The following is a 19,209-nucleotide window of genomic DNA, read 5'->3' on the forward strand; positions in this document are numbered from 1 at the left end:
CTGCCGTGGGATCCACATGTATTTGGTACAGTCTTTTGACCAGTTGAAAGAACAAAGGAAGACAGGAGCAGGGCATCTCTGGTGGACTGAGACCTGTTCCAGTGGCCTGGGAGTGGCAGGGAAGCCAGGTTTGGGGGGAATTGAGAAAAGAGGGACAGTAAAAAGGAAATGAGCCTTGTCAGTAACCCAGGGCCTGCAGGAGAAGGGGATGTTTGTTTTTTTTCCTTTTAATGCAGAGTGAAAAAATACCCCAATACCATAAAACAGTTTCTTCATATGGTACGAGATTCAAAAGCACAAAACTGTCTTCACAATCTGTCATAACATTGTATCTTGGAGAACACTCCAGATAAAGGCATAAAGTGCTCCTTCCTTTATTCCATTGAATGTATGTCCAGGTCTTGACTGAAGGACATTGTTTCAAATCCTTCGCTATTAGAAACAATGCTTTGATAACTTCGCTGCTACCCAGCTTCCTCTGAAGTGAGGGGCGGGGCACCCTGCAGGGAACGCCCTCCCGAGGTGGCTGAGTTGACCAGTAGGAGTGAGGAGGCAGCTGTGGTCCTGTCGCAGGCAGTCCTGGGCCTGGCGGAGTCTGAGAGAGGGTGGTGAGCCCTGGGGCTGGGGAGGCCTCTCCCAGTCCTGGCGGCTCCCCGGCTTCCCGCACCGCGCCTGCTCATGCCCTCCACTGCCTTCCTCCTAGACCTGGCCTACGGCTCCGTGATCACCGTGAAGAACCTGCGGATGGCCATCGGCTATCTCCACTCCCACAGGCACCTCTATCCTGAGGGCGTTGGCGCCCGCCAGCAGCAGGTCAGCAAGGCTTTTGTGCACTTTTGTTGCAGCGACACCACACTGTCTGTGGTACTGAACCTGCCATTCCCTTTCCTGCCTCCCCCCTCCTGCGCCTGTGCTGTTTCCCCTGCTTAAAACATTCTTCCTCCTCCTGCACCCTTCTCCTCTTTTCTCTGGCCAACTCGAGCTTCTCTAGGCCTCAGCTTAGGTGCGCCCCTCTGGCCTCCGTGACCCACCTCTCCCTGGTGCCAGGCTGGGTGCCTTTGGCGCCCTTTGGTAGCCCTTTCTACATTGACTTGGGAGTGCTGCCTTCCTCCTGTCTCTTTGCTCCTTGATTGTTAGCTCCTAGGAGGCTCCAGTGCCTGGCACGGAGCAGATGATGAGTAAAGTGTGGTGGTTGTAAACACAGACCCGGGCACCAGGCTAGATTATCTGGGGTTCAGTCCTGGTTGCACTGAAGTATGACTGAACAAACTCCTTAACCTTTCTGTATCCTTAGCTTTAAATTGGGGAAAATAAGTAGTTCCTCTGTCCATCATAGGGTGGTGGTTGTGGGGAGTAACTGAGATAATATGGGTAGAGTGCACATTGGGAGGTGCCTGAGTGTTGTCTGAGTGTGTCCCTGTCCTCGGAAGGAGTGGGGGTGTGGCTGTGGTGGGCGGTGCCTGGGAGGGAGAAGCAGGCCATTGGAGAGGTTGGTGGGGTCAGATTGCGGGAGGCCTTGTGTGTTACAGTAGATTTGACGTTGTCCATAGACACAGGGGAGACATTGAAAATTACGACGAGATGTGATTAGGTCTCTCGTGTAGAAAGGTAACTCCTGCAAGAGTGTGATGGATCGAAGGAGGGGCAGACAGGAGGCCAGGAACCAGTTAGGAGGCAATGATCGTGACAAAGGATGGCGAGTGGAGGACAGGGGTAGGAATTGATTCTGGAAGTACCTCCCAGGGTGAGTGTCAGGGCCTAGGGGCCCATGGGTGCCAAGGGTGAGCTGTGTCCCTGTGTGGTTTGGAGGTCCAGGCGTACGTGTGCTAACATTTCACCAGTCAGAAATGAAGGAGGCAGGGTGGCCTGGCAGATGGAAATTTCCTTCGTGTGTTTTAGATCCGGGGCGGTCACGGGAGAGGGGTCTGAGTGTGTGGCAAATGGGTGTCTGCGACACAGCGGGGTTGGGTGACATTGCCCAGAAAGGGCGCACAGAGGGAGAAGGGCCGCTGAAGGAGCCACAGGGAGCAGCAGCAGTTAGGGCAGTGTGCAAGGTGCTCACAGCGGCGCTGGAAGAGGCCGACAAGGCGTCAAAAACCAGGAAATACCCAGAGTGCACATGGGAGCACCACAAAACCTTCACGCCCTTGAGCAAGTCCAAGCTGGGGGGACTGTATACAGCTTCTGTTCAGGAGTGTGGGCTACTGGAATCTTTGAGCTTCCTGGCTATTCTTAATACCATCATCCCTAATTTTTTTTTCTGAGAAAGCAAAGCCACTGAGATCAGCCACAATACATGCATAATTATTTTCCTAAATGCTAACTCCAAGTCTGTTTGCAAGTAAAGCAGTCATGTTTTGTCCAATTGGAGTTATAAAAATTCATGTTGCATGAGAATGCTTGTATTTCTTTTGTTTCTGGGAGTTTATGTTCTTGTTTACATAATTGGCCTAATTGTGTATATAAAGCCTGTGCCACGGGAGTGAGTGTGGAGTTAGCTGCCTCAGTTTGAATCCTGACTCGCCAGCTGATAAGCTGTGTGACCTTGAGCAAATCACTTAACCTCAGATTCCTTGTAAGTAAGGCAGGGATAGCCTTACAGCAGCATAGCAGCTCTAGCATAGAGGTCAGGCTTGCCCAGCGCCTAGAACAGTGCCTGGTGGAACATGGGGGCTGTTTTCGGTGTCAGCGTTTCGTAAGCCTTTTCCTGTGCTGGTAAAAAAAAAAAAAAAAAAAAAAGCTGTGACGCATGTGCTGTGGCTGTGTAATAGTCTGTGCTGTGGACACGCCATCATGTTAACTATTCCTCCACTGTTGGACATGTGTACTGTTTCCGGATTTTTGCTGTTAGATCAATCACAGCATTACATGTGGATGTACACACATATACACATATGTAAAGTCACTGTACACAAAATGGCTATGGGCTAAAACTTCAGGCTTCTAGGATGAGATATTTATGGAACTTTTGGGTGTCATTTGGCTACATTCTGGAAAATGTAATAGCATGAATTTTTCGTTTAGAAAGTTTGAGGCATGCACTAAATCCTCTTTGTGTACTGGAGACTGTTGCACAAGGTTTTGCGGTTCTTCCTTCTGGGAGGCTGGCCCTTTAAAGACAAGGTGCAGGAAGGTACAAAAGAGACAGATCAAAAGGCTCTTGTGGGAAAAGTCCCCTAAATGCAGAAGGAAGGAGAGAACCTTACTCAGCAGTGCTACTCCCGAGTCCTGCTGGGAAGCGTGGCCCCCCGGGTTAGTGGCTGGGGTGTCCGAAAGGCTTCAGCAGTGCTGGCTTGCTGTGGATTGTCCTGTGGCTGGTTGTGCTGATAGTGATGGTGTTCTCCTTCCTGCTTCTTCCTCCCTCTCCCCACCCTCCCCCAGGTCACCACCTATTTGCACAAGGACTACAACAACCTGTGGATTGTCAAGAAACATAATATAAACTCAGGTAACATGGCAAGGGAACTGATGCTTCTTTTTATTACCTACTCTGAGCCCTCCTTAATATTTCTCATGCCTCCAAAAGAAGGGTGTAGAGGTGGGTTTTCCTGAGCATCCTTGACAACATCTTCCCTGTCTCAGTCACCCTGTCAACCATTATTCATTGAGCTCCTACTATGTTCAAAGTGCTCTTGTCAGCCTAGGGATTAGTGGTGAGCAAGACAGAATCTCATTTCGAAGCCAGAGAGCGTGGCCAAGGCTCAGACTTAATCCAGAGGATTACCTGGACATGCCGCCAGGGGCTGGCGAATGGCCCCAGCTGGGGCACATGGCAGCTGGTCTCATTTCTAATTTAGAACATGCCACGCATTGCAGACTGTAGCATATGGTGCAGCTCAAGGTGTCTTGATATGACAGAGTATAGCTGCCGACTGGCCCTCCCTGGACTGGGCCAGTCGGGGGTCTGACAGCCCGCCAGGCTGGTGTTGGTACCTCATTCAGTGCCTGCTGACCTGCCTCTGCCCAGCCTGGGCCAAGCTGCTCGGAGGCACACCTGTCAGGCTCTTGGGCTTTATGACGTGGACTGTGTCTGGATCTTCCTCTTTTGGTCAGACAGCTAGCCCCTGCAGGCTCTGCCTTCTGCTGCGGCTGTGAGAGAGCAGAGGGCACCTCCCACTCACCTTTGAGCCCCTGCAGATTGTGCTATGCCTCAGGCGTCCCCTATGACTTCTCAGCGAACACCCCCTGGCTCCGCCTGTCTCGAGTCAGCTGCTCCTGAGCCTTTGTGGAGAGATGGCAGATGCTCATCTGATTTCGCCTTCTCTGTTCCTTTCCCCACCTCCTCTCCTTGCTGGGGTGGATCAGAAATGCGGCATACCCAGTCACTGCCTTTGTACCCCACTCCTCAGTAATATAGAGTATGACACTCTTGGGCAGGCTCTCGGTCTATACCGTTTTAACATTGGTATTGGCTGTGTTTTGATTCAACAGGCCAAACTTAAATGGCCTATCACAATGCAGTGTTACGAGGGAAGACCAGCTTTACTTCGAAAGTCAAGTGGGCGTAGGCCAAATCTTTGAAGATTCCTGGTCTGTTACTCCACTGTGGCTTTTAGGGTAAAGTAGTTGCATTTCACCCAAGCAACTATGGATTTGTGTGAAGGCAAATAGTTACCAGTACGATGGGAAGTGGAAACTGTATGGACTGAGGAGATAGCTATAAATGTCTCCCCCCGAAAAGTATGTATGAAATAAAACTTCCCTCCCCATTGACTTTTTTGATTAGTCACCTTGCTGATTAATCTTTTAAAGAAACCTTAGAAGCCCCCAGAAGAGTGGGCATCTCTATGGTTGACTCCTCTAACTCTCCTGAGAGCCAGTGATTTGTGCTGCTAAATTTGTCTTCCTGACCTTGAGTGTTGATGTCTCACTGTTTGGGATAGAAAGTTGTAAGGATTCTTCTGTGTTGCTGTGATTACTGCTGATTCTTCTTCTGTTGTCATCACCTTTCTAGATCCTGATCAGTTTCAACTTCTGGATGATACAGAGTACAGTTGACTCCTGAACAACGCGGGGGTCGGGGGTTCTGGCCTCCTGCGCAGTCAGACACCCACCTATAACTTTTGACTCCCCCAGCACCTCACTACTAATAGCCTACTGTTGACTGGAGGAAGCCTCACGGATAGCATAAACAGTCAGTTAACATGTATGTTCTATGTTACGTGCATTATATACTATAGTCTTAGAGTAAAGTAAGCTAGAGGAAAGAAAATGTTATTAAGTAAAATCATAAGGAGGAGAAAATATATCTACAGTATTTAGTTAAAAAAAAATCCATGTATAAGTAGACCAGTGTAGTTTAAACCCATGTTGTTCAAGTGTCAACTGTAGTCCTTTTTATCATCATTTCATCATTTTTTCACTGCACACTTCGCAGGTGTATTGCCAGGGACAAGATAATCACTGGTACAATTTGCAGGGTTTAACATTTGATTTTGAGGAGAGCTGGGAAAATGGTGATTTGCATGGAATTAATTTTTGGAAGACTATTTTTTACTACTAAAAGGAAAATCTTATTACTACTTGGCTTCCCAGCTTAAAACCCTTCCAGTGGAAACCTCAGGGCCCGTCAGATGAGGCCGCATTTTCTAGCCTGGCATGCGTTGTCTGGCCCCACTTGTCCACATACTTATCTGTCCCCACTCTTTGTGCCCCCTAACCTTAACCGTATGAAACCATCAGATAGTTTTGTTCTTTCCTACCTCTATGCCTTTCCCCCACTTGGTCACCTGGCAAAATTCTCCCTCTCCTTTTAGAGTCTTTTCAAACATTATCCATGGGACACCCTTCTGTAGTCCTCTAAGAGTTGGGGGCCTTCTTCTCCGGCCTCACAGCGCTCTGACAGTACCTCGAGCACATGCCCTGGACTATAACTTTACCAGTGGGCCCTCAGCCAACGTTAGCCTAATGAGCGGATGGTTTCATTATCAATGCTGGTTTCTTCTTGGCAGATCACCTAGACCCTTCATTCCCAGTGGAGTTTGTAAGACATGGAGACATCATTCGACTAGAACATAAAGAGTAAGTAATTTGCTGTTTAGGGTAAATGGGATGGGCACCAAAGGTAGGGAGTTTTTTTTTTTAAGCTGGAAATGAACAGCAGTCAGATTGGGCTGAGGCTGTATGAATGGAACAAGGGTGCTGTGCTGGATGGCAGGACCGTTTTTGTGAAGGTTGATGAAATAAGCTGACTGGCCTTTGCCTGCCTATTTTGGCTTTGGGGAGCTTTGACATTTGAAGTTGTCTTTCTTAGAGGACAAAAGAAGAACATTCATTTGCCCAAAACTGCTTCTTAAGTGGCCACCTTTAGAAAGATGTAAGAGTCTGTTTCCAAGAATATGGCAAGCTAGTTTATTAACCAATGTTCTTATTGAAAATGACTAATAAGAATAATATCAATATAAAACTAGAATAATGTAAAAGCATCTTCTAAAAAGCACCAAAGAGCTGACAAGACAGTAAGAAGTCAGCAGGCCAAAGGCTAAGTGAAAGGGGGAATTGAGGGAAGTAAGGGGGACCCTTGCGCTGTGACCCCACCGTCTGCGGTTTCGATCTTTGATTCTGACTGCCTCTTGAGAGATGAAGTTTTAAAGTCAAAACCTTGGGTTCACCCAAAGTGTTGTAAATTCACCAAATGACCCTTCCCCCAAATTGGCAGCCCCAAAAAGGTCAGGGTAAGGGTGAATCTGCCCTATCCAAATATGAAAAAGTTACTTTGGTGCTGAGCAGAGGGCTTGCAAGGGCTTGGGGGAAGGAGGGAGGCACTATCTCTGGTTCCTGAGACGATGTAACTACCGGTTTATCCTCACATGGATTTGGTGCCCGAATTCATTTCACCTGGGTGGTCTCAAAATCTTCAAGCCAGGAATTTAAACAAATGTGATCGTAGATTGGTGATGTCTTCTACCTGCCTGGCTAAAAGCAAATGTAAATCTTTTGGGGAAGACATTGTCATCCATTCCCATAAATGGTTTTTCAGCAACAGTGAATAGTACACAATAAAAAACAACTAAACACACAAGCAGATAGGACACAGCATTCAAGAATAAATAGGAACAATAGATAGCAGAAGCAGCCCTCAATAGTTTCATATACTATCCCTGGCTGGGTGGTTCAGTTGGTTGGAGCATCGTCCCGCACACCAGAAAGGTTGTGGGTTTGATCCCTAGTCAGGGCACATAGGGGAGGCAAACAGTTGATGTTTCTCTCTCTCTCTTTTTACTTCTTTCTCTCCTTCTCTTCCTTTCTTTCTAAAATCAATGAGCATATCCTCCAGTGAGGACTAAAAAAGAAAGTTTTGTATACTAGAATTACCAGATACAGATATTTTTAAAAATCAGGGATTATATATATGGGAAAGCTGTGAGAGTGTTTTTCCTGGTCATTATGATTATGGATACTTAAAATTTTAATTTTATTATTAAATATTTTTCATTTTATTAATAAATTAAAACTTGTTATTTAATTTTATTTGTGAAAATTTCAAAAATTTTTATAATAAACATTTCTTATTATGGATTAAAGTAAGACAAAGTAAATAAAAGCTAAATTAAACCCCCACTCCTCCTGCAGATCCCTGCTTTGTAAAACCGGTGATGGGAGTAGAACGAGCAGGCGGGAGAGAGGAGGCCTGCTCTCTCAGGCACATGCAGATTGCAGATTTTCATTTCCTCCTCCCCACACCTGCAAGCTGCGTGCTTCAGAGCCCCCAGGCGCTGTCATTCCCCACCCCGACCCTCCCACCTGAAGTTAGAAGTGAGCCCGTTTCTCGGCATGCGGTCCAGTACTCCTGCCATTTGTCCCTCACGGTCTGGGCAGTTCTCCAATTCTCTGGGTATTTCTTGTGAGTAAACAGGCAAGAAGTTCCTATTATGTTGAATTTAATATTCAGATTTCTTTTTTTTTTTTTTTTTAATCCTAACAGATGACTCTTAAATATCCTTGGTTAAAGAAGCAACTTTGCACATCTCTTTTCTTCAAGATAATGGCACTTCTCTCTTTCCACTTCCAGGACTTCCCGGAACTTGCACAGTCACTATCATGAGGCTCCCCTGACCCGGAAGCACTATCAGGTCACTGGCTATGGCATAGTAAGTGAGCGACTGAAGTGTGAGCAGGATGTGAAAAATGGTGGGGCCTGGCTCAGGGCCCTGGGGTGGAACCCAGCCTCCCGGGAATGCCAGCATGTTCCTAAGGACTGCAGGCTGCACAGGAACTCCCCGAACATGTGGGAGCGTTTGGCTAGGCTTGCTCTGGGAAAAGCAGCCTGTGAAGTCTATTTGTTCCCATTTCTCTCCTCCCATTATAACCATGCTATTTTTATGTTCTCTCACTTAATAAATGTCAAATATGAATTCTATTTGGGTCCTTTTTAAAATCACATTGGACATAAGCAACAAGCCCACAGTGTGCCCACAGTGTAACCCCAGGTGACTAATTAAGTTTATCCTTTGCCAGGTCCCAGAGTCTGATTTGCCTTATTTTTAAGGATTCCTTCTGTCTGCAGTGGGATATTAACCCGATTGCTTTTGGATTTTTACCACCTTGGGGTGATACAGTTAATAGAGGAAGCTCAATGAGTACTTAGGGCTTGGGGAGTAACTTAAAAACAAAAACAACCAGTGGGTAACATGACTCTCAGTTACGTTCCCCTCCAGGGGCTTTGGTGCAGCAATAAAAATTCTGGGTTTCATAAAGTAGACTTCCCAGCCCTCTGTGTCTGCTCCTCCCAGCGGGTGCTAGAGGCGAGACTCTGAACTCCCCCTCCTGGGCCTGTCCTGAGGAGGATTAGACACAACTGTCTTAACTTCCAAAGTAAGCTATCCAGGCCGGGCCGCCCTGGCTTAGATGAGCGACTGTCCAGAGGGCCGGGGGACTGCATGCAAATGGCCCAAATATACTTCTGTTGGCTCAGGGGGATGTCTCGAGTTTGGTGTAGAGGCAAAACATCTATTTAGAACTTAAACACTTGTCCTGTGCCGTGAAGGATTAGCCTTCAGTTCCAGGAGCTGGACTACAGTCCCTGGTAATGGCAGTGAGTGTTGGAGCGGTGTCCGCCGCTTGGGATGTCTCCGTGGCCCTCACGTTTCCTTTCCTGCCTCAGCCATTGAGGGCAGTTTTAGTCTTTGACCTTTGTGACATGGTGGCATTTGGAATGTCCTCTGTAAAGTCATATACTTTCTTTGGATTTTTTTCTTGATTTATCCGGCAGAATGGGACAGGGGACTCAAATGATTTCTGGCGGATCGAGGTCATAAACAGAAAATTTGGAGACCGGATCAAAGTGCTGAGAAGTCGAATTCGCTTTATTCACCTGGTCACAGGTTGTGTCCTGGGCTCCTCAGGAAAGGTTCTGCCCAAGTGGTGAGTCTCTGGGGCGTTGGTGTTGTAATCGAGGCTCATGCTTTTCCTTTCACACTATAAGTATTTCAGAAGCTTCCACTCCTCCAGTGTCAACATTCAGCTCATGTTTGCATATATTTAGTGGGAGGCGGAGGGAGAAAAGGCACCAGGTGTGTTATAGTGCACAGAGCCCCAGAGTTCCTTTGGTGTTTTATGAGTTTGGACATTTGAACGCTTGTACGTGTGTTTTGTGACAACTCCCTGGATTGATAGATCTGTCTAAAATGGGAATGCTGTACGCAAGAACACGCCTAGTGTAAGGGTGTAAAAAGCATGGCTGCCGGGTTGGAAAAGGGGCTGCCACGGACTGAGGGGCAGCCGATGGTGCTGCTCTCTGGTGAGCTGCGGGGCTCCCGAGAGACCTCAGTGACCGCCTTTCTTCACAGGGGCTGGGAGCAGGTGGAAGTCACTTGCAATCCATACCTGAAGGAAACCCCCAGCTCCATCTGGAATGTGGAGGACCACATCAATCCCAAATGTGAGTGAGGGCACTTCCTGGGCTGGCTCTCAGGAAGAGACCGTTAGAAGCAACTCTTACCTTAGAGAGAGACACCCTTATAGACGCTGCTGCCGCTTTCCCTTATTGTTTCCACTTTCTTTTTTAAATCTAATCTCTTTCTAAGAGTTGTCTAGATAGGTGGCTCCTCTTCCTTCCCATTCACTTAAACTCCGCTCCTTGAAGTGACCAGGGACCTCACTCAAGGCCAGAGCTCGTTTCCACTTTCCTTGCCTTTCGCTGGGTGGTTTTCTTCCACTTGGCACCTTTGCTGCAGGTCCCTGTGTCTCCTCACCTCTGGGCTCTCTGTCTCCTGCACGTGGCCACCTCCCCCCACTCAGGGCTTAGCGTAGGCTGGGGCTTTCCCTCCACGCCCCTGTGTGGAGCGCCTGCCCTCCCCACATCCAGCCAACACGTTTTCCTGGAAGCGACAGCCACAGGCCTGGCCACAGCCCTTTGTCGGAGCCCCTCGCAGTGCTCCCAGGCTGCGGTCGGACACTTCCACTGTGGCTCCCTCTTCAGCTCCATGAGCCTTTGGATTCATCTCAGTGCTCTTATTGCTCCTGCCCTCTTCTTGCTCCTGCTTGATTTCTCCTCTCTGTGCTCCTATTTCATTCTTCTTAACTCCTAATTTAACCAGCCGGCTAATTCATGAACTAAAGAACTCTTTATTGAGTATGACAGAACCGTGCGGGGCCCTGGGGAGATATCGGCGAATGAGGTAGACTTGGTCCCTGTCTCTACAGCCTGCCGAGCAGGGGAGGGCAGCACTTGCAGCAGCGCCGAAATGAAGTGCCGCTGTGCCGAGAGCTGCGGGGCTCCCCGGGCCGGGCCTGTTGCCTGTTGCCTGTGTGTTTCCCGGGATGCCTGATGCGCTGGATACTAGCTGAATGAATAATCAAGAGTGGGGCCAAGCTTCCTTCCCTCTCCTCAGCGCTTCCACCAACTCGGTAGTCAGCCTGTCAGGAAAGCTACATGCAGACTCCGGCAGCCATGCGGGGACCGTGGGCAGCTACGAGGGAGAATGTGTGGCTCAGGTTTTCTACTCTGTCCTTTTTCTAGTGCCAAACATCAGCCTGGACGTGCTGCAGCCTAGTTTTCCTGAGATCTTGCTGGAGTCCCACATGGTGATGATCCGGGTAATGGTCCCCTCCGATTTGGTGGCTTCTCCGAGAGTCTTGGTTTAGTTGGCCTTCAAAGGCATTTCCGTTTATCACAGAGTGATGGTGGTGATGAAGATGATGATGACGATAGCTATGGTACCAGTGAAGACCTATGTAGCTCTATGTGCGAGGCACTACTCTAAGCACTATACATATATTAACTAATTTAATACTTATTACAGTCCTATGGAGACCGTTGTTCCGGGTGCACAGATGAGGCACAGAGAGATTAAGACCTCACCTGGAGTCACAGGGCTGAGTGTCCATAGTGGATCCAGGCATCAGGGCCAGGCTGGCAGGCTCCCGGGGGCAGTACAAGTGGCCGCCGCATTCCTCCGCCTCTTGGGGATTCTCAGATCTGCGCAGGGGCAGAGCCCTGCAAGTCAGAGTGGCCTTGGCTGAAGATTCCGAGACACTGGTAGCTCATTCCATCGTATGAAATTATGAGCAATTAGGACAACTAGCTCAACTTAGGACAATTAGGGTGTGTTGTTTACATGCAGCATAAAATCCTAACCACGAGCCCACTCGTGTTCCCAGACCGAAGCAGACCATTGAGGGGCATGGCTGATTGTTTTAAGGTTTTCTAAGACTCGCTGTTTGTGCTCTGTATCCTTAGTAGCTGACAGCAGTTGCGGCGTCAAAGGTTTAGGAACAATTGAGAGAGGAAATCATTCCATCGAGAACCTTCCCCCCACCCCCCACCCCGCTTAACTTTCCCCTGGGAGCTGGACAAACCCCACTGCAGTTTCGGCGTTTAGGGAGATGCCCCTCTCCGCCAGTCTGAGGAAAGCGGGTGCCCTGCAGGAGCCGTGCTTGGAAGCGCTGTGTTTTCACCCCTGCAGCAGCCATTATTTCCCCATTGTCAAGTGGACTTTTCTGGAAATGATTATGTAAGCAATATCAGTGAATACAGTTGACTTAAATCACCAGATTAAATTTAAAAATTCAACTTTTGTCATTTCTGCGCATTGGGCGGTGACGAGTTGACAGCGAGCAGTCTCTGGGTCACTTCTTCCCTGACTTTCTGCTTGTAGCTGTCACTGGGGCCTGATGACATAGCTCTTTTGAATGTGTGCTTGTCAGTCAAAGTACCATTCTAGGTCTGGGTAGAATTTTAAGACAAAGCCTAAATAGTATCATTCATTCTTTCATTATCTAAGAGGTGGAGTACAAGAAGAAAAGGGACATAGGGGACCTTTCTTGCTCAGCCAATGTAGAGTCAGGACAGGGAAAGAGATCAAAATAGTCCAGACAGAAACTGCAGCGGAGAGCCGTTTCCTGCCGGCCGCGTGGAGGGCCTCGCCCGGGCGGAGAAGGCCTGTAGGGGGTTAGCTGGGACAAGCCCACCGCAGGCGTTAAGCATAGGGAACATGTACAAATGCACACGCCTGTAATGGTTACAGATCTTTCCTTCCATGTTGGTTTAGTAGAGGAGCTGGATTCCTCGGAGCGTAATGTAGTGACCAGGATACCCTTGGGTTGTTAGAGCTCTGGCTGGAGTCCCTGAGTTTGGGACTGGACGGCACTGATCTGAAGGAATTGATTTCCCTCAGCTGGTGCTCTGGGGTCCAGAATGATTCACTCTTCATTCTGGGGCCTTTCAGGTGGCCACAGCGATTCAGGGGCTGCGCGGCTGCCCCCTTTGGGTCTGACACCCCCATGGCAGTTGGTCCCTGGAAGAGCAACACAGCTATTGTATGGGGGCCTGCAAATAATTCCCAGTCTCTCAGGTAGTTGGATTATAAGGCACTGGGTGGTGGTTCACTGAACCAGACCTTCTGGATCTTTCTTTTTTTAAAAAAAGATTTTATTTATTTTTTAGAGAGAGGGGAAGGAAGGGAGAAGGAGAGGGATGATTGATGATCGATAGGTTGCCTCTCACATGCCCCCAGCCGGGGACCTCACCTGCAACCCAGGCATGTGCCCTGATCGGGAATTGAACTAACAACCTTTCAGTTTGTAGGCCAGTGCTCAATCCACTGAGCTACACCAGCCAGATCCTGAATCTTTTGTGGGCTAGACCAGTGGTTCTAACAGGGTGATTTTGCCTCCCAGGGGATATTGGGCAATGGTTAAAGATGATTTTGGTTGGCACAGCTGAGGGGTAGGGCTGCTTCTGGCATCTAGTGGGCAGACCCAGGGATGCTAAGCACCTTGCATGGCCCAGGACAGCCCCACACCAAAGGCGTCTCCAGCCCCAAATGGCAGTGGGGCCGAGGTGGAGAAACCCTGACCTGACCCACAGCACCTTGCTCCTCTTCTGGGAAGTGCCTCTCTGTGTACCCTGATGATGAGGCGAGTACCAGTCCTGGTGGTTAGGATCCAGGAGCCTGATCCGTTTCCTTCTTGTTCCAGCACAGGCCTGGTTTTGCCGTGTAGACACAGTCATTAGGTATTCTTGGCAACTGGACTAAAGGAGCTGAGTGGGGGTCCCTCAGGCTAAGTGTGCACTCTCAGCTGAGTGATGTCTCTTCCAGTGGATAAAATGTGTCTTCAGAGGACAAGGACTCCTTAACTTTTTCATGTGTAAAGCACAAGTATTCACACAGTATACAAGCAGATTTACAGTATAGCTATGGTATTACAATTTCATGGTGGGGGGTGTTTAGGAAAAAAAGTGTCTAAAAAATCTGGGAGGGGCAGTAATTTAAAAAGTTGATAACACTGGTCTAAAGTGAAATTTTCAAAGTTCAGGAACTCCCCTGTGTTCCTGGGCTCGTGTTTGAAATTGGCCTTCTGCGGGGACAGATAAGTCAGCCCTGATTTTATGTGCCCGCTCCTCGCCCTCCTGACCCCTGTCCTTGGGCTGCACGATGGGCGCGCATTTTGTGCCCACAAGAAGTGAAGCCCTCATTCCTCTTTCTCTCAGGCAGAGGGGGCCCAACGGGACTTTCAGGTGGGGATCGGGGGCTTGCGTGTTGGGAGCAGTAGGGCCATTGGTGTGGGCAGGTGGGCAGTGACCGGGAGTGAGCGCCTGGTTCTTCCTGCAAGGGGGAGAGAGGAGAGGGTTTCTCCCGATGCCTGGCCGTTTATCAGAGAACCCGTGCCGCCCGTTTCTGTTGGCCCCCTCGATCGGTCGGCTCTGACTAGCTTTTCTCTGCCACCTTCCTACAGGGGAACAGTGGCCTCAAGCCCAAGGACAATGAATTCACATCCAAACCCTGGCACTGGCCTATCAACTACCAGGTAGGGCCTGAGGCTAGAGCTCCTCTCAGGAAGTGAAGCCAAGAAAGGTACCGTCGAGACTTGGTGTAGGTGGGGTGACGGGGAGAGGCCTTGTGGCCTGGCACGGGGTGGCAGAGCCAGGCTCTGTGTCCTACCCTGGCTCTGACCCAGCCTCCCAGGGAGCTCCTGCCCAGGCTCCCTGTCTGGGAAAGGCGATCTCCCCTGGAACGTGTGCAGCCAGGAAGAGCTGGGCCCCCTGATCAGCTGCGCGTCCTCTGCCCCCCAGGGCCTGCGCTTCTCAGGGATCAACGACACAGACTTCCGAGTGTATCTGCTCGGCAACCCGGTGAGTGCCCGGCGAGGACCCTCACGCCGCCCGTGGAGAGCTGTGGCTCTCCTCTCACCACCTGTCCTTGCCTCCACGCAGGTGGTGTGGTGGCTGAACCTGGTGAGCCTCGCCCTCTACCTTCTCTCAGGGAGCATCGTGGCTGTCGCTGTGCAGCGAGGGACGCGTCTGCCTGCGGAGGTTGAAGGTCAGGTCCCTGGGCCTCTCTGTCCCCTGACCTGGCAGCTGGCAGGCAGGGCGCCTCAGCCAGGGGAAGGGCTGCCCATTGATGGGCTGCTCTTCCCCTTCTCCTTTGCGTCTTAAAGCTCACAGTCACCAAGTGTTAAGCACTGCATCCTCCCTGCCACCCTGGAGGGTAGGGATCATTGCCCCGCTCTGTGGATTAGGAAACCAAGGCACAAGAGGTTAAGAAACTTGTTGCAGGATGTATGCTTGCAAGTGCTAGAGCTGAGGGTCAAACCCAAGCAGCCTGAGTTCAGAGTCTTCACTTCTAACCTCTGTGCTCCACACAGAGCTGCCCATCTTTTCTCTTTTGCCCCTCCTTGTTCCCTGGCCCTGCCCTCCAGTGGGGTAGAGAGGAGCCCACGGGGCGCGGTCTGTGGGTCCCCATCCTAGTGTTGTTCCTGGTAATTTAGCTGCCAGGCCACGGACCACCACACCGGAGACATTCGCACAGGCTGTTGTGGCCTCTGCAGCTCCGTCTGCACAGCCAGATCCCAGACTCCCTCCTGTCCCTGTCCGCCCTCCCCTCTGACCTTGCTCAGCCCTGTCTGCCGCTGCTGGGGTCTGCATGGCAGCAGACGTGGGAGACGGAGGTGGGGGGAGCTGTCTGGAGGGCACGCGGGATTTTGGTGTCTGTGAAGGCTGTGCTGCCTCCTCCTGCCGGTCTCTAGCACCTGTGCCGTGGGTGCTGAGGCCTCGCTGGGTTGGGTGCGTAGTGAGCAGGGCTCCTGAGAGCCAGCTGCTCCTCTCCTGCTGCCGCCGCAGGGCTGTTCGGCTTGGCCCAGGTGAGAGAAGGAAGGCCCCGTCAGGTGATGCGGCCGTTTCATGACACACAAGGAAGGGGCAGAGCTGGACTCCAGCCCAAGCTCTCTGCCCCCACCCCCGCCTGCTGACTCGGGCTCCACTTCTTGGCCCAGGGCTGTCCCAGGTGCTACTGCGAGGAGGAGGTCAGCTGCTGCTCGGCTGGGCGCTCCATTACTTCCCGTTCTTCCTGATGGGCCGGGTCCTCTACTTCCACCACTACTTCCCCGCCATGCTCTTCTCCACCATGTTGACAGGTCAGCACCGCCCCCCTGGACTGGGAGAGAGGTGGGGGGCAGGGACGGCAGGGGGTGGGGTGGGACGGGAGGCCCCCGTGGAGCGGCAGTGCTGAGAGGGCATCTCTGTGGGCACCTGAAGTCCTCCTCCGGCGGGCGGGGCTTGGTTTCTCTCCTGTCCGCCAGGCCTCCTGTGGGACACGCTCCTGCGGCTCTGGGCCTGGCGCCTGGCGCCCTCGCTGCTGGCCGGCGGCATCCACGTGGTCGGCGTCCTGAGCCTGCTCCTGGGAGCCGCCTACAGGTGAGCATGCCCTGCACTTTGCGCTGCTGCTCCCAGCCCCCACCCTTCTGCCTCAGCCCCAGGTGCATCTTAGCGTCCCCTGAGGTGCATTTGAAGCGTGCCGGTGCCTGGGCCCCATCTCCAGAGGTTTGATTCGCATGAGCCCAGTTTGGCCCTGTCGGCCACAGTTTTCAGAGCTCCCCAGGGGACTCTAACCTGCAGCGAAATCGGAGAAAGGTGGGGCTAAGTCTTTGCACGCTTTCCTTCTGCCGGTGGTTCCCAGCTTTTGTTCCACAGGCCCACCTGGGGGGCACCCCTCTCTGGACACGGTGACTCCCTCCTGGGACTGTGTGCAGTGGGGTGAGGGAGAGGGTGGGTCCTGGGGTGAGAGGCATGTGGTGTGGCTCAGAATAACTGGGCGGAGGGTGTTGTTTGGAAAGCCACCCCTCCTCTCCCCACCTTGCGAACCTCGTAGACCACCTGTTGGGAGTTATTGGCCTGTAGGGGCTGGGGGGCCATGTAAACATGGGGACAGGGAATGGTGATGTGTGACCTGAGAGCACTTTCACATTTTAACACTCTTGTCTCTTTCCTGGGCCTCTGGGGAAGAGCCCTTTCCTATATTGTCATTAAGTCAGCATCTCCTAAGCTCTCAGGCTACAGTGTGCCAATGTGAACTCGGGCAGACAGGGCGTCAGAAGGGAATAGGCCCCTTAGGCAGAGAAGCTCCGATGAGCTCCAGCAGGAGGAGCTGCGTTTGAAAGGCCCCTGGGGCCGCTGGTCTCTGCGGAGGCACCGGGATGCCAACGGCCTCCCTCTGGATTTCTCTTACAGCTTCTACCTCTTCCACCCTCTCGCTTACGGGATGGTCGGTCCCCTGGCCCAGGACCCCCAAAGTCCGATGGCAGGACTGAGGTGGCTGGAATCATGGGACTTTTGAAGCCACTGCAAGAACTGCAGCCTCAGTGCAGGAACTTCCTGGGGGATGGCCAGCTGTGGAGCCAGGCCCTGGACCTTCCAGCCGCGAGGCAGCTGCCTGAGGAACCCTGTTGCCTGCTAGGACCAAGCTCCAGGGGCAGACCCGGAATTCACCCCGACACCAGAGGGAGAGGCCCTGCCTGCAAAGTGCACCACTGGGGATGGCGCAGCCACCGAGGGCGGACGCTGTCGCCCAGGCCCGTTCCCCCAGGCGTGCAGCATAAGGAAGGAGGAGTGTGCGCGAGCGCGTGGGAGTGTGAGAGCACGTTTGTCCACATACCTGTGGGACGTAGACTGGGACTGCGAACAGCCGAGTGTCACAAACTCTAAGAAACAGTCCAGGGCAACAGTAGTATTTTCTGGTGTCTTTCTCACACTGGATTTGGTTTGTAAGACCCAGCAATAATCCTCTGACCCTCAAGAGGGCTGAGGGCGCTGGCCCCACCCGGAGACACTGGCACGGGCAGAGCAGATGGGACTGGCAGAGCTATGCTGCCCTCCTTCTCACAAACGAGCAAGTTCGGCCGAGCGCCCCTGAGTGGGGGTGTGGGGGGGCCGGCCTCCCAGCCACTTCCGCGTGTGGCTGCCGCCAGAACATCTGCGTGCAGCAGGTGGCTGGACTTCTGGCCTGCAGTGTGCACAGGGGCTGGGCTCCAGCGTGAGGCAGCTGAGGACCTGCCAGCCCTGGGTTGGCCCTTGGTCCCTCACTCTCTGAGAGTGTCACACGATGATATTGGAGGGAGGAATGGTGCCCTATCCTTGGGTTCCCAGGCCCTGGGTGCCAGAAGTGGTTCCTCGCTACCCATCCTGTCCCTCTGCCTCCGGCCTGGCTGTGACAAGAGGACAGACGCGTTCTCCCAATGGCCGGGAGCGCCCTTGGGCCCCTCGCTCGGCAGCTGAGGTGGATGTGTGGCAGAGTGGGGCCTGCGTGGTGCTGCGCTGGGGCCCCGGTGTCACTCAGTGTTCCCCAGTTTTACTGCTCGAGTCTTCCCCTGCTGGCACCCCCTTTCGCTCCCCTTCGTTCCCCTTCCTCTGTGTCACAGCCTCACCAATCTTTTCCCCCAGAGACCCCGAGCACCTAGAGGTGCACTAACACTTCTCCTCTCCATCACTTTGAAGCCCGAGCAAGAAGCTCAGAGCTGTTCCTTTCACTTCCTCCCCAAATGAAAGGGATTAAGAAAACCCTTGGGTTGCCGCAGAACCAACTCCAGGCCAGCCCTTCCGCCCGCCGCCCTCCTCCCCGTGCTTGACAGCATATTTGTTTGGTCTCAGAGGACCCTGATGCTTCAAGGTTAATGCCGAGCCCCTGCCACACTCCATCTTCCCTTCTCTGTAGCCCCTACCAACTCTGACAGGGTCACAGCTCTTCAGAGCATCTTCAGAGGCGGTTGCCACGGAGACTGGAAATTGGTCCTGGGGACAGGCTGTGCTCCCTACTGGGTGATGGGGAGGGAAGCTTCTGGCCATGCTTGGACTTTCAGACCAGCCATCATTAATGTTAATAGAGGAAATACAGCAATATCAAAAGCGAGGCAGGTTTGTTAATTAGATCTGGGGCCTGATGACCTCCCTCTCCCAGGGCTACAGCCCTTTTGACTTCCCCCAGCAGGAAGAGCTGCCTCCTGTGGGCTGAGTCTGGACTGCTTGCTTAATTGCATTTCTGGAAGCAAAGGAGAACAGGGACAGAGAAGCCTCTGCACACCCCTTCCACCCTGTTACTGCCCTCCCCTCCCGCCCATAGGTGGAGTTGGTTTCTTCTGGGTTGGGCGGGGGCAGCCACCTGGGTAGGCTCTCCTGGAGGTAGATCGCAGGAATCTGCGCTTGGCCTTTAGTAAAGAAGAGTGGCACACAATGACAACCAGGAGGTGGCTGATGTTCCCATGTGCCTTGTATTTCCTAATAGGACTCGTGGGAAGGGAGGAGCTCTGAGGGGCGGGGAGTAGGGGGGTTTGGTGAGGAAGGAGGGGGCTCAGGCAGTTTCCTGCCCATCTCTCCGACTTTGGCCACACTAGGGACAAAGTGTCCCTCTGTTTCTTGCACTGCTTTGCAAGGATGGGAGAAGGGCAGTTGTCTGCTCACTCCCTCTTCTTTCTCCCTGCCCAGACTGGCAGCTACTT

The 19,209-nt window shown here is 52.0% G+C and overlaps 1 protein-coding gene across 1 annotated transcript in view; it reads left to right on the top strand.

Moving 5' to 3' along the window:
• The window catches only part of POMT2 (protein O-mannosyltransferase 2), a 40,259-nt gene extending 21,325 nt beyond the window's left edge, over nucleotides 1-18,934 (top strand). The window contains exons 9-21 of the mRNA XM_054567223.1: nucleotides 704-813; nucleotides 3,382-3,448; nucleotides 5,952-6,021; nucleotides 8,012-8,090; nucleotides 9,212-9,363; nucleotides 9,789-9,880; nucleotides 10,961-11,037; nucleotides 14,179-14,250; nucleotides 14,516-14,575; nucleotides 14,657-14,762; nucleotides 15,715-15,855; nucleotides 16,021-16,135; nucleotides 16,949-18,934. Of these exons, the coding sequence (XP_054423198.1) occupies nucleotides 704-813; nucleotides 3,382-3,448; nucleotides 5,952-6,021; nucleotides 8,012-8,090; nucleotides 9,212-9,363; nucleotides 9,789-9,880; nucleotides 10,961-11,037; nucleotides 14,179-14,250; nucleotides 14,516-14,575; nucleotides 14,657-14,762; nucleotides 15,715-15,855; nucleotides 16,021-16,135; nucleotides 16,949-17,054 (1,247 nt within the window). The 3' untranslated portion in view covers nucleotides 17,055-18,934. The remainder of the gene's footprint in view (nucleotides 1-703; nucleotides 814-3,381; nucleotides 3,449-5,951; nucleotides 6,022-8,011; nucleotides 8,091-9,211; nucleotides 9,364-9,788; nucleotides 9,881-10,960; nucleotides 11,038-14,178; nucleotides 14,251-14,515; nucleotides 14,576-14,656; nucleotides 14,763-15,714; nucleotides 15,856-16,020; nucleotides 16,136-16,948) is intronic.
• The last annotated feature ends 275 nt before the right edge of the window (nucleotides 18,935-19,209 follow it).

Source organism: Pteronotus mesoamericanus, unplaced genomic scaffold (assembly GCF_021234165.1).
Source record: "Pteronotus mesoamericanus isolate MK-2021 breed Mesoamerican mustached bat unplaced genomic scaffold, CSHL_Meso_final contig_182, whole genome shotgun sequence".
Taxonomy (NCBI): Eukaryota; Metazoa; Chordata; class Mammalia; order Chiroptera; family Mormoopidae; genus Pteronotus; species Pteronotus mesoamericanus.